The 21532-nt window shown below is 37.1% G+C and overlaps 1 protein-coding gene across 1 annotated transcript in view; it reads right to left on the reverse strand.

Annotated features, from left to right (window-relative positions):
- Window positions 1-7946: 7946 nt before the first annotated feature.
- Window positions 7947-21532, reverse strand: part of MSH2 (mutS homolog 2) — a 62715-nt gene continuing 49129 nt past the window's right edge. The window contains exons 11-16 of the mRNA XM_054566868.1: window positions 20430-20527; window positions 16495-16740; window positions 15218-15422; window positions 13966-14213; window positions 10655-10830; window positions 7947-8495 (exon numbers count right to left, since the gene is read on the reverse strand). Coding sequence (XP_054422843.1) covers window positions 8325-8495; window positions 10655-10830; window positions 13966-14213; window positions 15218-15422; window positions 16495-16740; window positions 20430-20527 — 1144 coding nt within the window. The 3' untranslated portion in view covers window positions 7947-8324. The remainder of the gene's footprint in view (window positions 8496-10654; window positions 10831-13965; window positions 14214-15217; window positions 15423-16494; window positions 16741-20429; window positions 20528-21532) is intronic.

Raw genomic sequence — 21532 nt, forward strand, 5'->3', positions numbered from 1 at the left:
TGCCCCAAGAATCAAACCAGTGACCACTTTGGAGGTCAGCACTCAATCCACTGAGCCACACCAGCCTGGGCTGTATTTTTCTTAAATCACATGTTGATGTTTAAATTATTATAACTAAATGAGTAAGTCATAGTTTAATATCACGATACCTACTTTAAAAGTAACATTTTGATATTCCTGCAGTGAATGATCCCACCCACTCCCCTTTTTTCCCCGATTGCTGTTTCTTTGTAGCTGTTATTAACTCAATCCCAAACTCCTCTCACCGCACTCCCATGCGGCAGTGCCATTGCTCTCTCTGACTGTCCCTCCTTCCAGGGATTCCTATCCTCCAGTTGTTTGCTGTCTAGATGTGTTTCAAGCTCCTCTTTTTCACTCTTGAAGGTTACTTATATCATATCTAGTTCTGAAGGATTCAGCCTGCTTGACCTCCTCATGCCTACGAAGATTAAGTTTAGGTTTTGGCTCGCCCCAAAACCTAGACTTAAGCTCATGGAGCTGAAAGAGGCTTAGAAGTGCTGCTTTGATCCAACCACTTGCCTTGCCTCTCTCAGTGGTCCGCCCCCGTTCTATTTGGAATTCATTGGGTCTTTCTTCTCCGTCTAATTCTAGTGAACGGGGCTACCAAAAGGGTTTCAGGGAAAAGCATTATCATTGGATACTTCCAAGGCCTCAGTATACTTAGTCACAGTTAATAATAAAAAGTAAAATATTAAAGTGCTCTGTTGCTGATTAGAAAATTGGGAGTTCGATTATTAACATGACACTTAAAAGGGGAAAGATGAGAGTGGGGACCACCTTCAGATGCCTGTTGGGTTGCTGGCATAGGCTAATTGCAACAGGGGCTTGAACTTATTTTTTTTAAGCATGTATGGAAAAATCATTTCATATAACCATGAAATATTACTCTACCTTGGACAAAATCAGCACTGCAGACAATTTTCTTGGCCAGCAGTGTTTTTCAATTTTTGAATGCTTTCAGGTTGGGGCATTCACCTTAACCACACTATTCTCTGCACCCCACAGCTGCCTTGCCCTGAAGGTGTGGCAATTGAGAACTCTAATAATTTACCCCCCTTAAATTACAGAGGGAAAAATCCAAGGAGGGGTAATTTCAAGACATTAGCTAAGTGACAAAGCAAAGACTAACCTTCAAACAACCTTCCTGACACACCACATTGCCACTCACTCTAACTCCATGTGTCCGGGCCTGCACAGGCTCCCTAAGTACATATCCAGAGCAGGGTGATGGAGAGAACCAACCTCCAGGACTATTCCCCACGGGCTGGATAAAAGGTTCCTGTCTCAAGACAGAACATAACCTCTGAGTCGAGTGACCAGATTTGAATGCACCAGCTTTAGCGTCTTGCTCTGAGTACTGCTGACATTTAATTCTAACTCATTTTAGGCTTCTGGCTGACCATCTCTTCTCTCATTTGATCATAATCCTTTGTCTAAACACAGTATGATGCAATCACTTGATTACATGTCAGCATTTGATGACTGGTGGACTTCTGAGACGATGCAGCTTCTGAACTGCTCCGTTTCCCAGGTGGGCAGCAGGGGCCCAGGTGAACGCCTCTCGCAGTGTCCATGACGGCCAGGAGACAGGCCTTCCACAGCACCGCCAGGCTCCACGGCAGAATCAGAAATACTTAACATCCACACCACACCTCCCTCTACTTTCTTTAACTCCTGTTGCATTGCCCACACCACTCGTTTTGACATATTTAGAAAGATTAAATTTATCACATGTGTACATCTCAGATTCCTAACTGTATTTTAAGCCTCTGAATGGAAAGAAAAAGACAGCTCTGAGCCATGTTGCTGGGGTTCAAATCCCAGTTCTGCCACTTAATGGCTGCGTGACCTGGGCAAGTTACTGAACCTGAGCCCAGGGGTTCTCATCTACGGAGCACAGGTAACACAGTACATACCTACCTTTTAGTATTAAGAAGAGGAGTCTTTTCAGGAGCCCAGCACACTACCTTACCCTCGGATGCTAGCAAAGTATTTAATGTTGCCAAATTGTTTATCCACATAATAATATTAAAGACTCAATGTGCAAAGTCATTTTCATGATTGATTTGTCTGAGCCAGGCAAAGTTTAGCAATAAAACATCACATTGGAATTGATAATAAATATGAAGTACTGATCATTATGTGAAGGAAAATGGATAAAAGACATCCTGCTAGATGGACAATGCATATTAAAGTTTCATGTCAGTGGCTGAACTGAAAATAGTTGTATTAGATTTAACTATACTTAATTTGATTGTAAGCTATCTCCATTCAAAATTATTCATAATGTAAAAATGATAATTATAACTGGTGTCAACAAAATTCTGGGAAATAAACAGAATAGTAATAGTGTGATAACAGAGGTTGTTATTGCTGAATTTACTGGTTGATTCTGAACACCAAGGAATTCACTGCCATTGTTCTTTTGTTAGAATAAGAAATTGTCCAGGTAACTAAACCCTCGTCCTCCAATAATAGCACCACCTCCAACCTAGAAATACTGGTTTTTCAATCACCAAGGTCTACTGAGTCTACTCCTGAGACATCTTTCAATGTGCTCCTTCTCCCAATATTGTTTCCACTGCCAATATTTTCTTACTTAAAATAGTCTAGGCTAAATGGTAATGAAAAAATACAATAAAAATTATTTTTAAAAAAATTGTCCAGAGTTTTTTTTCTAAATTTAACCACTTAAGGGAGTTTATAATTTTTCTTTGTCTCTTTGAGTGAACCAAAGACAGCAGCAATGCAGGTTTCTACTCACCAAGTCCAGAAATAAGAGCAGGATGGTCCAACGAAGGCCGCCAACATCCCGTATTGTTCACGCCACTGCTGAATTTCCCAAATAGCGGGATGAAAGATGTGTGTGGGCACTTCTGTTTGGACAAACCACATGCCAAAGCAAAAATATGCTAACATACATAGAATTTGGACCATGTTCTGAATGTTGTCTGACACCATGGACGCTATGCTTCCAGGGAGGTGGAGCAGCTACTGGGCAAAAGCCAAGCAAGAGCTCCTGTCCCCTCCTCAGAAGACAGGAGGCACTGCTACCGGTGGGGAGGCATGTTCTACCTAGCACTGCACCGGAATGTTCAGACCTCTGAACTGGCATAACAGGTAAATTCTAAAGCAGCACAGTCAGAGAAAGCAGCAGCTCCATCTGTCAAGGAGAGTAGGGAGAACATCAGGCAGAAAACTATTAAGTTGGGCTCCACTTCCAGTTTAACCTAAAAATGTGTGTATCATTCCAGGCATTTTCATCTTCGGCCACACCCCATCTCTTAGCCCAAACACACTAGGCAGGCAGTAGATTTTCTTTGTATCTGGAAATTCTCTTTGTTCTTCCCTATAAGCTGATTAACATTGTTTAATTTATTTCAGACCAGAGACTGGTTTTTCTCCTAACTGGTCTGCATGCCATTTTCTTCTGTGCACCATTTTAATAAACAGAATGTAACTAACAAGCTTAAAGAGCCACTCAGTCCTGAATCAGCAGCTCATACCATATGCTGTGGGTAAAAACATACTTCCCAAAAAAGCTAAATGCAGAAAGACTAAGGATAGAAGATGCATTTGATACTCAAGTCTAACAGGATGTTAGTATATGGAACATTGAGACTTTAAGGAGAAAAAGTTATTTTTCAAATATATCAATCCTAAAACATCTTTCTTCTCCTCTGCTACAAAAAGTATTTTAAGGAAAAAAAAAATCAGTAGAGAAACAATTGCATCTTTGATTCTTAATGCTGTTTCTTCTTTAAATCAAGTTATTTAAAGCTTTTAATTGCCCCCTAGTTTCATAAAAAGAAAATGTTTTATTATTACAGCTGTCCCAATTTTTCTTACTTTGTCCCCCTCCATCCAGTAACCCTCATTCCCTCCAAGGAATTGTCCCCCTTAGTTCACGTCCATGGGTCCTACATATAAGTTCTTTGGTCACTCCATTTCCTATACTGTTCTTAACATCCCCGTCTATTCTGTGCCTACCAATTTGACTTCTTAACCCCTGCACCTTTTCCCCCATTCTCCCTCTTCCCCATCCCAACCGATAACCCTCCAACTGATCTCCATTTCTATGATTCTGTTTCTATTCTGCTTGTTTGCTTAGTTTGTCTTTTAGATTCAATTGTTGATAGTTGTGAATTTATTGCCATTTTAATGTTCATTGTCTTGATATTCTTCTTTTTCTTAAATAAGTCCCTTTAACATTTCATATAATAATGGCTTGGTGATGATGAACTCCTTTACCTTTACCTTGTCTGGGAAGCACTTTATCTGCCCTTCGATTCTAAATGATAGCTTTGCTGGATAGAGTAATCTAGGTTGTAGTTCCTTGCTTTTCATCACTTTGAATAGTTGTTGCTAGTCCCTCCTAGCCTACAGTTTCTTTTGAGAAATCAGCTGCGAGTCTTAGGGAAATCTTTTGTAGTAACTGTATGCTTTTCTCTTGCTGCTTTTAAGATTCTCTTTAACCTTTGACATTTTAATTATGATATGTTGGTGTGGTCCTCTTTGTGTTCATCTTCTTTGGGATTCTTTGTGCTTTCTGGGCTTGTATGTCAATTTCCTTCACCAAATTATGTAATTTTTCTTTCATTAGTTTTCCAAATGTTTTCAATATCTTGCTCTTTCTCTTCTCCTTCTGGAACCCGATTCAGTGTCCCAAAGGCTCCTTAGCCTATCCTTGTTTTGTTTGGGGCTTTCTTTGCGGGGAGGGGATTTTTTCTCTTGCTGTTCTTTTTTTTTTTACGTTCCAAATTATTGATTTGATTCTCAGCTTCATCTACTTCACTGTTGGTTCCCTGTAGTTTTTTAAATTTAGTATGAACTTGATTTCTGCCTGGATCTTTCATATGCTGTTGAAGTATCCAATGAGTTCCTTGAGCATCCTAATAACCAGTGTTTTGAACTGTGCATCTGACAGATTGCTTATCTCCATTTTGTTTGGTTCTTTTTGAGTTCTGTTCTTTCATTTGGGCCATATGTCTCATTTTGGCAGCCTCCCTGTGTTTCTACGTTTACGGAAAACTGTTTTGACTCCATCTTACTAGCGTGGCCTATTGTCGAAAAGGAACCAGTAGTTGGATGTGGCGGAGCCTTACGTAATCACCAGAGTGGGGCAACCCAGGTGAACCAGGTTGTAGGAGTCTCTGATACGGTATTGCCACTCTATGGCTCTATAGGGGAAGACTCAGGATGGGAACAATGCTGCTGCCTGGCCTCTGGAGTTTTGTCTGGGGAGAAGCTGTCCCCTCACCCTGATGCCAGACACTTCAATTTCTCCCCATATGCCACTGGAGCCCTTCCAGCTGCTGCCCTGGTGCTGAAAACCAGAGGGAGTCTGCATAAGTCCTAATGCCAGGCTCTTTAAGAGACTCCAGAGAATCGTTTTTCTGCTGCTCCCACCCTCACTGGTTTTTACAGCCAGAAGTTACAGGGACTTATCTTCCTCGCACTGGAATCCTGGGCTGGGTAGGCCTCATTCCCAAGGTACCCCTCCCAATTTTTATCCACCACCCATGGGTGTGGGACTGCCTGTTCCACGTCTCCACCCCTCCTACCTATCTGGGTGAATGTGGTTTCTGTAATTTCTTGGTTGTCAGACTCCTATTCAGCTCAATTTTCCTGCAATTCTGGGTGACATTTGTTTTGCAGTTTTAATTTTTGCTGTGGTTGTGAAGGAGCAATTCATGTTTACCTCCGCCTTCATCTTCAATGCTAACTTTTAAAAATGCAAAAAGTCTTGCATTTTCTCAGAAACGTGGTTATGTGGCCAAGAAATTTCATGATAAAGTATGGTTGATTTTGAAATCTTGGACACTGATATATTCAGCTCTATTCTGGTATTATCCAAGTTCATGTTTCAGTGAGAAAAAAAGAAACTACATTATAATTAAAATTTTAAAATCCAACTGTCTTTTGACAGATCAGAAATTAGTGTATCTTTTGCTTTATTTACATCCATCATACCAACAGGAAGGAGACTGTAACTGAAGGTCTGGTTGATTTATTAGCATATTCATGTAATAAGCACAGCTTAATTTAAATGACTGTCAATCTGGAGAAAGTCCTGAAGGGTACCCAGCATGGTTTTCATTTTTCTAACTGGTAATTAAAGACCTTTTCTTGTGAATGGACCATTTAGATTTCCTTTTGGGTAAAGTGCCTCAATTTCATGAAAAACAAATTTCGAGATAGAAATCACGTATCATACAATGCACCCACTCAAAATGTAAGATTCAATGTCTTTTAATATATGTAGACATGTGCAAACATCAAAAATCAACTTTAGAATATTTTCATCTCAAAAAGAAACCCCATACCCTTTAGCTATCAGCACCCGAGACTGCCAGCCCCATGCGATTGTTAATCTACTTTGTTTCTGTATTTCTCCTACTTGGACTCTCACATGAATGGAATCATATACAAACTTTTATGGCTGGTTCCTTTACCACTGTTTCCAAGGTCACCCAAGTTGTAGCATGTATCAGTACTTCATGCCTATTATGACAGAGCAACATTCCATTATATAGACATCGTACATTTTATGTATCTGTTCACCTAGATAAACATGTGGGTTGTGTCCACGTTTTTTTTTTTTTGCTATTATACTAGTGCTATAACATTTGTGTCTAAGTTTTTGTATGGACATGTCTCTCTTAGTATGTACCTAGGAATGGAAATGCTGTCATATGGTAACTCTCTGAGGAAATACCAGACTACCTTCCAAAGCAACTGCACCATTTTACATTTCCACAAGCAGTGTATTAGAGTTCCAATTTCTCCACATCCTCTTCAATACTTGTTCTCAGACTTTTGATCTTAGATATCCTAATGGGCATAAGTGAAAGCTCACTGCAGTTTTGACTTGCATTTCCCTGATGACATTCTGCATCTTTTCATGTGCTTATTAGTATATCTTCCTTGGAAAAGTATTTATTTAGATCCTTTGCCCTTTAACTGGGTTGTATTTTTGTTAAGGAGTTGTAGTAAGACTCTTAAATAAATTTAAAAAAATTCTTAAGTGTCTATTTTCTTAGTGATTTTATAGTTCTTTGTATAGTCTGGATATAAATCCTGTTTTCTTTAAAAGACTTTATTTTTAGAGAGAGAGGAAAGGAGGGAGAGGGAGAGAAACGTCAGTGTGATTGCCTCTCACACGCCCCCTACTGGGAACCGGGCCCACAGCCTAGGCACGTGCCCTGACTGGGAATCAAACCTGCAATCTCTGGTTCACAGGTCGGCTCACGATCCCCTGGGCCACACTAGCCAAGGCTAAATCCTTTGATATTTTATGTGGTATCAATATATTCTCCCATTATAGTCTTTTTCACTTTGTGATGTCTTTTAATGAGGAAAAGTTCTGAATTTCAATATAGCTAAGTGTGTCCAAATTTATGGTGTTTGTGACTTAAATCTCTTCCAAAGTTGAGGTTGTAAAAATATTTCCCTGTATTATTTCCAATAGAAATTAACTACTAAAAGCTTGGTAGTTTTGCCTGGTACATTTGGGTCAAAAATTCACTGAGTTAACCTTTACGTATGATATGGAGTAGGGATCCAATTCCATTTTATCCCCGTGAGAGAGCCATTACCCTATCACCGCTTATGGGAAGACTGCTCTTTCCCCTCCATATTCAACAAGGCCGGTCACTGACTTTTAACCTCTCCATCTCCCTCCTGTAAAACACAAGGAGACTAAGTCAGGGTTCCCAATAGGGAAGCTTTTGTTAAAATCCAGATTTCTAAGTCTCCCCAGGGACTGGGTGGGAGAATGCAGACAGGGTGGAGGATCACTCTAGGCCTGCGGACTGTAAGCTCCTTGGCTAATGTGTATGCAGCCGACCTGGTTGCCAACACAGGGACACTCTGGGGAAACCACTGGAAATGACTTCCATGATTTCTTCTAGTTTTAAGACCCTTCACGTCACAAAGTCTCTCGGTTACTTATTTCTTCCATACCATTTGGGAACGAATATATGTTGAGGTCCTACTACAAGAAATACAATGTGTATCAAATTCCACAAACTACATGATTTTATTTATAAAATTCAACATACTGCCTACTATTATTGCCCATGTCCATTGAAGTATTCCTGAGTTATGTCTATCATTTTTCAAAATTAAGGTCTTTGAAAATGTACTCAGGTAGAGCAAAGTATCACTAAATATTTTATTAAGTTGATACCCCATAGGCATCGTTTGCCATCACTATGGAAAAAAGGTTAATATAAAACAATACAAAAGCATTACAGACAATAGCTTATCCATATTATCTTCATCCCATCAGTGGGATTTTCTCACGTAGTAACCTTTATTCGTGAAATGATTTCATTTACAAACCCATTATTCTTCGCAACCACCTCTGCTTTCAGCTGTTTTAACTTCATTGTGATGTTTTCTCCCGACATTTCGGTAAAGGGCATTTGCTTCACCTTGGATAGAAACTCTTGAATAATCTTTTCACCTTGCTGAAAAACATGTGAAAGTTTCTTTAGTCTTTAAAATGTCTTTTCTAAAAGTCACAATAATAATGAATTGTTTAATTAAATTTCCATGTAAACACACCACTCAACATTTAAAGAACGTTCTTTAAATTTTAAGTGTGCACCGTCTAGAATATACAGTTGACCCTTCAACAAAACAGGGGTTAGGAGTCCTGACCACCCCAGGCAGTTGCAAATCTGCGTATAACTTCTGACTCCCCCAAAACTTTATTTTAGGAATATAGAATATTATATATAATAGAAAAATGTGTTAATTGACTGTTTATTTTATCAGTAAGGCTTCTGGTCAACCAGTCGGCTATCTAAAGTATTCATTAAAAAAAAATGCACATATAAGTGCACCTGTGCAAATTCAAACTCCTGTTGTTCAAGGGTGAACTGCATAGCAAAGCCCTTAGTTGACCATATTTCTTTACAGCAAGACATTAAAAGGATATTCACAAATATATGTTCAACTGCTAATGAAAACGGTGCTGGATACTTTAGTAGTTCCCAAATTCCTCCATATATATATATATAAAAAATATAAATACATATATATACACACACATATATAAATATATATACACATATATAAAAATGTATATATAATATATATATTATATACATACATATATATATTAAAAAAACGAAGTCTTCTGGGAGAAAAAGAACTCAAGATTTACAAATATTATAAGGCAGAAACAGTAACTAAAAATTTAATACTCATACACAGGATATTTCTTTTAAAATTTATTTTAATGCCCAGTTATTACCATTCTAAAGAATGCTTATTACTTGCCATGTGACCTGTGGGCAAATTCTTTACCCATATTCCTCATCCATAAAACGAGAATACACCAACCTCACAGGGCTGTTCTGAGAATTAAGAGTCAGTATGTGTAAAGCGCAGTGCCTGGCAAAGGGTAATAAGCACTGCGTAAATGTTTATTATTGTCTATGAAGCAGGTCTGCATTTCACACAGGGAACTAGATGCTAATAAGTACCCTGAAGGTAAAAGAAAGGTAGATATTGAAATGAGACGAAAGAAAAAATACTTTTCTATTAAACAAGTGCACTTTTGTCTCCCTTAGCATAAAACATTTTCAAAATACATTGTAATTAGTATTATCAAAAGTAGATGACTCCTGTTCCAGTCGGAAACCAGGGGTTACATGAAAGCCCACCTAATCCCAGAGCACGGACAGCGGCGGTGCCGACACCAGCCCACTTCATATTCAGGAGGGCAGCCTTCATACTTAAAGCCATTAACAAGTTACAACACATTTCTCCTGCCTATGTAGGTGCAACGGATAAAATCATACTTTTAAGCTCAAAAAGCATATACATAATAGATTACTATAACAATCAGCCATCCTTCAAGAACACAAAATTCACGGATAAAAGCTAAAAATGTGACAAGTAAAAATTTGTCACAATGCATGCCACACAGTAAATGCTGCCAGACCCCAGCAGTGAATTAAGATTCTCTTATTTTCACTATTATTAAGTCCTGTAATTTTTTAAAAGTACATTGGGCATAGCCTTGTACCTTTCTGTGTGAACCTCTAATTTTCACCCATCCCTCAAAGAGGGCCCATTTCTCCCATGAGAACAGAAACACCCTGCCCACAAAGAGCTTTCTGGAGTGAACACTGGCCACATGCCACTTTATTCTCTATGACCATAACATTTTTATTATTTTTATCTCTCCAATTACATTCTAAACAACTGGTGGACAGAAACTGTTTTTATTTCTTTGGTATCATCTTAACTAAGCACTGAGTAAATATGAGACTTACCTGGACTTAATCTATTCATTTATGAAGTAATCAAAGATTTGCCTGAACACCTATTAACTCCTCTGAATTACTTACTTTAAACCTAGACTACTAGCCCTATCCTCCTACTTTTAAAATCTGGTACTTGAAATGCTATCTTTTAATCATGCAGATGTCTACTTAGTGCAGAAATCAAAAAATACAGATGAATTCCTTGCCATGCAAAGAAATGTTACGTGAACTCCAATAAAATGAACAATCAGTAAGTAAACCTTAGAAGCATAGGGGAAAAAACTCATCTTCGTGACCTGATATGCATAACAATACAGAGGTTAAATAACTACAGAATCAATCTGACAGACCTCTCTTTCCAAATGGCACCTCTTTGCTGCTGGTTCCATGTCATCATTTTCCTGTGATTCTCTGATATCCTGAAACTCCTCCAGCTCCGTGGCTTTTTGCTTAGCACATTCTATTACATGTCTGGGAAAATTAGCAAGCTCTGCAACGTGAATCCCAAAACTCTGATCACAGACGCCTAGAAGAAATTACAGGTGGGGGCGGTGGGTGAGAGGCAGGGTAGGAAGAGACAGCAATTTATGTAAATGGAACTTACCCTTCTTACCTTGTCATTGGAAAACTCTATTTTGTATTAGTTCAAACACAGTAGCTAAATGTTTCAGAGTAACTTCGAGAAATGAATTTTAATTAAGCCTTCAGTAAAAAGTGATTATGACTTGGCACAGTTATATTTTATCCTTGACAAATATAGTAGAAAAATAAAAATAGCAGAGAAAAGGCTTGACATAATCCTCAAAGGCCTAGGCAAATATCTGAGTCTGAAGAGATGTTAATCAACTCTCTCTTGAGGTTTTCTCCATTTCATAAGGGAAGAGTTAAAGTACTAAGGAAAATAAATAAATGGAAAAGTGTCACTAGTTAAGAGGTACATTTAATTCAAAATATACTGACTTATTATTAGTGAATGGTCTATCCTCTGAATCTGCCTACATTATTTTCTAGAGATGCTGACTCCAGAAAACTGGTTGGATAAATAAATTTGAATATTTGCAATACTTTTCTTCGAAGTTATTTACCATTCTTACATAATCTCATTCTGATTCTAAACCACTACAAACAAATGACAATGAAATATTTTGACCCAAATCACTAGTAAATTTATAGACTAGCAAGATGATATTCATCTTCATTTGTGCAGAAAATACACTGACTCAAGATATTCCTTCCAAATGTTTAATCCAAGAAATCCTCACAGTTATGGAGCTTCCATTTTCCCCACAATTATGTATCAACTGTAAATTGTTGAGGGACCTAATTTTATATCCCATGCATTCTTGAGCTGGACACTTTGCACAACTAAGAGAAACAAATAAAAAAACAGTTTCATAAACATCTGTCCACAATGAAGGACAAACTTACTCCTATCTTCTCTGCACCTCATCTGGTCTTTTAAAATATTTTGAACCCATTTCTATTATCACATAAAACACAATCATTTAAAAGCAAAACCTCAACTTTATGCTAAATGCCAGGTCCAACTAAAAGTATCTATAGTTTATGTCAATAATAATAATAATAATAATAATACAAACACAGTAACTCAAAAAGAATTCCTACTGAACCATTAAAAAAAACAAAGGATAAAGGAAACAAAAATAGTGTCTCATTTATGTACAACAAATTGATACAGAAAAACCTGTTCATGGAAAATGAGAAAGCCATCTGAACAAGTTATTCTGATGATTGGTGAAATGTTTAATAAAAACTTTAGAGTACATTAGTCTTATCAATTTGATTTGATGCCAGATCCACAAAAGACAAAACTTTTCTGAAAGGATAAAATGCTGGTGCAGAGTTCTGGCCAAGATGGAGGCATAGGTAGATATGCTTTGCCTCCTCACACAACCAAAAGAAAGAAACAACCAATTTAAAAACAAAAAACAACCATGAACTCTATGGAAGTGTGGCAATCAAGGAGTTAAAGAAGAAACATTGATCTAGACTGGCAGGAGGGCAGGCTGGTGCAGGGTGGAGAGGACACACAGCAAGGTGGCAGCTGATAAACTGACAGGGCTCACATTCGCGTGCGGATAAACCAAGAGGAACAACTGGGGAGTGAGACAGGTCGTGCAACCCAGGGTTCCCACTGTGGCAAGATAAAGCCTCCGTACCTCTGGCTGTAAAAACCTGTAGGGGTTGTAGCAGTCGGAGAAACTGCTGGTATCTTGAAATCGGGGCAAGAGACCAGCACCTAGCATTGTTCCCTCTCTGACTCCTCCCCCAAATACAGCTCCACAAGGCAAAGAAGTGGGTTGCCCCACCCTGGAGAATTCCTAAGGCTCTTTACAATGTTACAGGCGTGCCAAGACAGAAATATGGCCCAAATAAAAGAACAGATCGAAACTCCAGAAAAACAACTAAGTGACAAGTAGATAGCCAACCTATCAGATGTGCAGTTCAAAATACTGATAATCAGGATGCTCACAGAAATGACTGAGTATGGCCAAAAAAATAAAGGAAGAAGTGAAGGCTATACAAAATGAAATAAAGCAAAATATACAGGGAACTATGAGTGAAGGGAAGGAAACTGGGACTCAAATCAATGATTTGGAACAGAAGGAAGAAGTAAACATTGAACCAGAACAGAATGAAGAAACAAGAATTCAAAAAACATGAGGAGAGGCGTGGCAACCTCTGGGACAACTTTAAACATCCCAAAATCCAAATCATAAGAGTGCCAGAAAGAAAAGAGGAAGAGCAAGAAACTGAAAACTTATTAGAAATAATCAAAGGAAACTTCCTCTATCTGGAAGGAAATGTAAGTTCGGGAAGCTCAGAGAGTCCCAAAAAGTTGAACCCAAAGAGGAATACACCAAAATTAAATTACCCAAGACATATCAAAATTAAGTTACCCAAGGTTACAGATAAGGAGAGAATCTTAAAAGCAGCAAGGGAAAAGAGAATTGCCTACAAAAGGGTTCCCATAAGACAATCAGCTGATTTCTCTAAAGAAATCTTACAGGCAAGGGGCTGGAAAGAAGTATTCAAAGTCATGAAAAGCAAGGGCCTCCATCCAAGATTACTCTATCCAGCAAAGCTATCGTTTAGAATGGAAGGGCAGATAAAAATGCTTCCCAGACAAGATAAAGCTAAAGGAGTTCATTATCACCAAGCCATTATTATATGAAATGTTACAGTGACTCATCTAAGAAAAAGAAGATAAACAAGTTCAAATGAACCTGTTTATGTAACACACCACTAACATAATCAGATAATTATAACAGTTTATTAAACAGTAACAACTAGAGTCTTGGAATGTCAGAGCCTATTTTGCTATCTAATAGCTAATCTGGTAAGAAAAGATATGGCTGTGGGAGAGGGTATAAAATTCATCTGTGAATACGTTCAAGAGTATAAATTATTCTTTCTGTGATTGTTTTAGAATGAGCAGTCCTACTACAAAGACACAGAAATAGAGATAAGATACCACATCGCTGCCCCCAGGCTGTGAATTGAGAGACAAATGCGTTCTGTAAAAACATCAATAATTCATACTAATTCAGACTGGAGCAAACTGCTGGTGATTTCAAGGGTGGGAAGTTTCCCCGCTGTCACTCTCTGAATTCACAGTACACCAGTGGTGTAGACTCACCTTTCTTCACCTGATAGAGCATAGTTAAGGTTTCTTCAGTAGTTAGTGCTGTGACATGTAGATTATTAACAGTTGGTATCTGACTTGCCAAGGCAGTAAGTTCATGAAAATGGGTTGCAAACATGCAAAAAGCACCAATTTTTGTTGCAATGTACTCTGATATAGCCCATGCTAACCCAAATCCATCATAGGTAGAGGTTCCTCTTCCCAATTCATCTATGATTATTAAAGAATCTTTGGTTGCGGACCTGGAACACAATTACATGAAAATTTCTCAAAAATAATAATGCAAAAAACAAAATTAAGATAATATAATAGAAAAAATGTGTCACAAACATAACAGATTCATTATTTTACTATGTTAAAATTACAACAAAGTCAATAAAAAGCACTAAAACTTCAGGAGATAAAAATAGGCATGGACATGAACAAGGAACAACTGATGGAAGAGGAAACAAATGGTGAATAAATCAAATCAGCCAAGACTAAAAAAAAAACTATACCACTACACAAAGATGGGACAAGCGTATAATGATAAGATCACTGGGCTACACAGCTGGTGGTCATGAGTATTTGTGTGCAATACTTAACTAAATGTACGAAAGGGAAATTTTTTTTTTTTAATTAGGAAATCTGACAGTTCTTCATATACTTATTGGTCATTTATTTATTTTTCTGTGAACTGTCATTGATTATCTTTTGCTTATTTCTTTAATCTGTAAGTTTTGAATATTAGCTTGTTGACTACTATACTGAACAAATAATAATCAACCCATAATTACTAAAAACAAGAGATTTCAGTAACCTTTAAAATAAAAGCCTAATAAATTTCAGACATGGGAGAGAGTTCACTGACACACATAACCTCATTCATGTTCCTGTGACCAAAAAAACAAAAAATCATTGTAGAAGTAGAATTTGTCCTTAGGGCCTGTAAAGATGGGAAAGGACTTGAGTGAAGGGCAAGAAGGAAGAAGAGACCATTCTAAGTAATATGAACAGCGCAGGCAAAAGCATGGTTGTGGGGGAATATAAGGTCAACAACTATTAGAAATCTTAAGACAACTTTAAAAATCACAGTTTTCCACAACTATCACCAATCACCTTTTTAAGATAATATAAAGTACACAAAGTCCACAACTATTACACTAGATGAAAGTTCTCAGGTGTTTTGTACATTAATCTACAAATGTACCTCTCAGAGGACAGGAACATTCATTTCCATTTTCAGGGGGCCGGGAAATGCACTCACCTGAGAATAGAAGCAGTTTCTAACATTTCAGCCATGAAGGTGGAGACTCCTTTCAATTGGCTGTCACCAGCCCCTACGCGAGCCAAAACACAGTCCACAATGGACACTTCTGCGGACTCGCATGGCACAAAACACCCAATTTGGGCCATGAGAACTATCACCCCAGTTTGGCGAATATATGTTGATTTACCTCCCATATTGGGGCCTATAAAACAAATTATATCAAAAAGCAAAATTATTAATTTACTTCTAATGAATTGACTGTTAGTCCTAAATTACACATTGGTGACTAATCACCTAAGTAATGTGATATGACACAAAAGAAGCAGAACCATAAGCTGCCCAAAGTCGTGGCCAAAGTTGCTGGCAATACTACTCCCTTAAGAATGACTATTTTCTCTTCAGACAGACATATACTGCTCCCTTCATAGAAAGGACCCATAAAAAACATACCTGACCTATAACTCAGCTATAGCCTAGAAAGACCAGACATTTTCCCACAGCTCACAGAGCTGCCTGCATAATAATTTTATGACATCCAGTAAAGTGGTACAGGCCTAACTGACTAAACTGTGTAACTCATTAATAAATGGGCTATTAGTGTGAATGGATCAGTATGGTCAAATTCTTCAAACCACTTAAAATCTACACTGAAGCCCTAAGACATGACCGTACTTCTGGAAAATGTACGATTTTCATGTCTGGGTTAGATTATATAAACAACTTGAAAATCCATCTGGGGAAATAGAATATATTTGCCCAAAGACTCCGAACTCCCTCTCCTTTGTCTTTTGGAATCAGGTTAAGCTCTCTCAAAAATTCTTTAGTCTGAGACACGCTACGTTAGACTATCAGCATGTCTACCTTTTTTTGGTTTTTTTTTTGAGTTTCACATGAATATAGTGCCATGTCTTTAAAAGAATGGTGACCCTAAACTGAGGTCATTCCAGCAGCCAATTATGCTTGATCTTAAATGACCTCTTTTGAAAGGTCTGGCACAAAGGTAAGCTTTGAAGAGGAAGAGATATGTTCATTTTCAAATACCCTGATTCCCTGGAACAGAAATTTCATATAAATACAATTTTCTGTCATAAGGCTTTTCCCACCTCTTCCAAATCTTCCCTCTCACCCAAATGAATATATTACTTGTTAATATGAATAACATGTTCTTTTTCTAATGTCAAGAACTAGAATTTTCTTCAATTTTAATCATATTTCCACTCCAACATTAAAAAAGGAAACATTACCCAAAATAACCCATAAGTTAGGTTTTATACCAGTAATGATGTGGAACATCTGTTTATCCTTTTCAAAGTGAACATCATTGGGAATAAATGCAACTTCATCTTGAACTTCAACACAAGCATGTCTGGATGCTTTCAAAATAATTCTTCCATGTCCTTTCTCCAAAATGACCGGTCGTACATATGGAACAGGAGCTCCATTTGACACATGAGCAAAGCTGACAACAGCATCTAACTGAGCTAACACATCATTGAGTGTCTGCATTGGTTCTACATAGCCTATATAAAAAAATAAAATGTGAAAAGGAATAATGAATAATAAAAACATACATATAAGCAGCTCTAAGAATAAATTTAACTTCTCCGTTTGGGAATTCAAACTCTATTTCCTAATTCATGTAATTTTTAAAAGTTAATAGAAGTTTGCCACAACTAAACTTGAAAATAACACCTAAAACTCCACATGAGGTTAAAATGTGTTGCCATGTCTTAAGAATACGATGCCCCCACCACCCACCAAAATCCCGTAAAATATGAAAGCACACAGCTGATGCCCTGACCAGCGTGGCTCAGTTGGTTAAGTGTCATCCTGCAATGTGATGGGTAGCTGGTTCGATTCCCAGTCAGGGCACATGCCTGGGTTATGGGGGCCCATCCCTGGTTGAGGCGTATGCAAAAGGCAACCAGCCTACTGGTTGATGTTTCTCTCCCTCTTTATCTCCCTCCTTTCCCTTCTCTCTAAATAAATACAATTTAAAAAAAAAAAGGTTAGGGGGGAAAAGCACACAGATGCTTAAAAATAAATGAGGTAAATTTTTTAAAAACCTAATATGGAAATGTTATCCTAATTTATTGATAAGGATATAAAAGTAGGGTACAATAATATTTGAGGCACACCTACAATTTTAAGGCGCACTATTTTCTAAAACTTAAGAGTCAGAAACCAAAATGGCATTTCACAATTATTATAAAAAACATACAAACACCAAGTAAAAGACACAATGTGACCACCAAGGCCCGTGCATGTTAAGACCGTAATTTTATTTCAGAATTTTTTCCCATCAATATCACATGTTTAATTTTAGCATAAATTCAGACCCATTACTGTCACTTAAAATACTTTCAACAAGATTCTCCTTTGCTACAGCATTAAAGAAGCTAATCAACTGGCAGTTACAGTAGGTATGTTTCTTGCTTCACTCAAATATTTGATAAAATACGATTTGCCTTTTGAGAACTTGTAAGTAAAACTCTGCTTCTATTTAACAGTTCTTGTTTGATACTGAACACCAACCTGACACAGATAAGCTTCAAGAACTTTTCTTTATAAATAAAAGCAGATCGAAAACCATGTTTTATGTTTATGGGGTCCATAACGTAGATATGACCTAAGTTTTTATGACAGGGATGCCTGGGTTGAAACTTTTCAGTATTTCCTCAGAATTATTTTTATTCCATAGACTAAAATCTTAATATATAAAATGAAAAAAAAGACAAACATAAAAGCTATTCAATATTATGTACATTAAAAAGTTCCTGAGATATGTGGAGGCCATAACAATAGTCAAGAACAGAACAGATTCTAAAATTTTAACAGGTTGAAGGGATGGGCATAATAGACCCACATGTTCTATAGAACTGTCACACAGACATCAATATGTCAAAAGCTTCAAGGGACAGTCAAGGGAATAATGTTCAATTTTAGAAGAACACAAAATTATGACTATTCAAATGGCAGAAAATTTGACTCATCTTTGATTCCCTTGTTCCCCATAAAAGTAATAAAATGTTTTGAAAAAATTAACAGAAATGGCCAAATACAAATAATTCTCTTAACTTTGTTTTACCATTAAAAAAAGAAAAAAAAAAAGAAGAGAGTTCACCGTACCTTATCATGCAGCAAATAGGAACCTGTGAGAATTACTTAAACATTAGTGAAGTACTTACTATAATTATTTTAAAACTCATAAAACTTCTAACGTATCGATAAGAATAGGTCTATAATAAAAAAGAAAACCAAAAGCTACTTACTGAAGAGTCCACATTCAGTTTCTCAATTCATCTGGCTCTTAACAATATTATTTTTTTATGGTTGTTCGTTTACAGTTGTACTGCCTTTTTCCCCACTGCTCACCCCTACCCCCTACTCTCCACTCCCACAGTCAATCCCCTTAACAATGTTATCCTTTTCTGCTTTAATTGCAAGATAGAAAAATGATCTACTATATATATATATTTTTTTAAAGATTTTATTTATTTACTTTTAGAGAGAGAGGAAGGGAGGGAGAAAGATAGGGAGAGAAACATCAATGTGTGAAAGATACATTTGACCGGTTGCCTTTCACACGCCCCCAACAGGGGACTGGGCCTGCAATCTGGGCATGTGTCCTGACTGGGAATCGAACTGAAACCTTTCGGTTTGCAGGCTGGCACTCAATCCACTGAGCCAAGGCTGATTCACTATATTTTTAACTAAAGATAGTTTAAAATGTATACGTTAGACCAAGAAGAGGCTTTGTTTAAATTCCAGGTGACTCCAAATACAAAACCTTCAATTTAAAAATACTAAAATCTAGTAGCTTTAACCTACCAGGTGCTTAATAAATATTAATAGTTTTTCTGAGGAAGAATCACAGTTTGGCTAGAGAGCATTTAGAGGGTTCTTAAAAATTCAATCTAAACTAAGGAAAATAATTGATCTAGATTATCATGGTACAGTTATCTGTTACCACCAAGCAAAAACATAATCTTTACAAATCTCATTCATCTCCAAACTAATATATAAAGTGTATTAAAACCCTTGTTTCTGATTTACTATAAAAATTCATAATAGTAAAACAATTTACAGAATTATAAATGCACATGGTTTTTAAATGACTTTTACCCCTAAATAATTCAGCATGCATATCCTGAGAACAAAGACATCCTCCTGCTTAATCGTAATATACATCCAAGAAATGCACCACTGATACCATATTATCTCATACTAAACTTCGCCAATTTGTCCCCATAGTGTACTTTATAGCTATTCCCTAACTCTAACCCCTAATCCTTCATCTAATCAAGGGTCATCTACTGCATTTGACTGTCTTGTCTCTTTAAATCTCCTTTAATCTAGAATAGATCCTGATCTTTTTTTGTTTCCATGACACTAACATTTTTAAATAGTTCAGGCCTTAAAAAGAATGTCCCACAATCTAAATTTACCTGATTTTTTTCTTCTTATGATAAACATGTTAAATGTTTTTATCAAGAATATTATATAGGTGATATTGTGTCCTTCCCTCTGCATCACATATAATATCATTTGTCCCATTACCGGTGATGCCAACTTTGATAACTTGGTTTAAGTATTTCTTTGATATAATTTTGCAAGGCACAATAAAAGTTGCAAAGTCAATATCAGCATGATGACAGGCAAAGCCTCCCAGCTTAACACACCCCCATCTACACTGTGTGTGCTAAATATCCATTCATCCCATGCTAAGGGAAATACCATGGTGCCACGTCATGCCGTCCCTTTAATTATAAAACAATCACCTCCAACAATGGACTCTGAAAGTCTATAAATGGCACACAGAACTTAAAAGGGCTTGCTTGCCTCATGTATAATTTCTATTTGCTTTTCAGTGGTATTTATTTCTATAACCTAGAGCATGAGCTCATAGATAATAGTCCTTGGTGTTTCTTTCCCTTGTTACAACTACAGTAAGTTTTGTGCTTTTTTTGCACATCTTTGTTTTTCAGGGCATTCTCATTCCTTAGCATGCACTAGCATATCTTTCTATGTACCAGGTAATTTCCAGTTACTTTTCCTACCACAATACAGCATGCATTATTTGGTAGGTAGTCTAACATAATTAACAGTGTAACAGCTTTTTAAAAGACCACTCTTCAACCATCCTCACATTTTTCTATTACCAAAAACCAGATCATATTCCAAATGTAATGGCTCTATTTAAATTTACCTGAAGAAATGTTGATAATTTCTTTAACAATGGCATTCTGGGCTTCCTCGTACTCAGTTTTATTTTTGGTATATTCTTCATTAAGAGAAGTCAGAGCACTGCAAATCAAGACAATGATATTATTTTAAAAATGAAAACATTTACTAAACATAATGCATACTTTATAAAATTATCCAGAGTATCCATCCTATAAAGCATCAAAACAATAATTAAAATGGAAGTATCAGTAGAAAATGAGCAACTCATTAGGGAAAAATGTGGTTGGAATTCAATGCATTAATATTTATGTCATTTGCAATAGCCTAGTAGCATAATTCTTCCCCTAACAATTATTCCACTGGGTGAAATTCTGATCTGTGACCTTTCTAAAGTATTTGAATGAAATAAGTCTTCATCCTTACTTAGGATAGAGGCCATCTTCCCTTTTAAAACACACACGGTTTCTGTCAATACTGTAATTGTTTTTTGATACTGACAGTTGTCAAAGTAAGGAGTGTTTCAAAAACCAAATCTTATTGAAGAATTTAAAAAGAGAAGAAAAATCAAAGGTTGAAAAATAATTGCAGAAGATGAGAATAAAGTGAAGAAAAAGCAGTTATTCACTGATATAAAATGAACGGACTGAAATGAAAAACAAAGGAGGAGGGGGCATTGAAAAGAAGAAGAGGTGGAAGTCCTTTATCAGAAGGTCACCAGTAAACCAAGACGGCAATTGTGAACTTCATTAGCCAGTGACGTAATATACACATACAGCTTACAAACAGTACACGGGCAAGCAGCAGCACAAGGAGACTGCTACAAAACGCGCCAGTGAAAAGAACTACAGGGGTAGGGCAGGGGAGAATAAGGGGAGGAAAATGGGACAACTGTAATTGAACAACAACAACAAAAAAGACTTACAGAAAGAAAAGCAAGAGGCAAAGGCATTATAAAAATGAGGCCGCTGTGTGAAGGAAAGTGCTGCAAGAGATAAAAGTGGAGGTGGGCAGAGGCCAGGCTGTATGGGTTACAGTAAAGATTCCAGAGTTTTCTGGATGACAGACAGAAATTGGAACATTTTAAGAAAGAAAATTATATGATCAGAGTCGGATACAAAGCAAGCA

This window comes from Pteronotus mesoamericanus, unplaced genomic scaffold (assembly GCF_021234165.1).
Source record: "Pteronotus mesoamericanus isolate MK-2021 breed Mesoamerican mustached bat unplaced genomic scaffold, CSHL_Meso_final contig_101, whole genome shotgun sequence".
In the NCBI taxonomy this organism is placed as follows: Eukaryota; Metazoa; Chordata; class Mammalia; order Chiroptera; family Mormoopidae; genus Pteronotus; species Pteronotus mesoamericanus.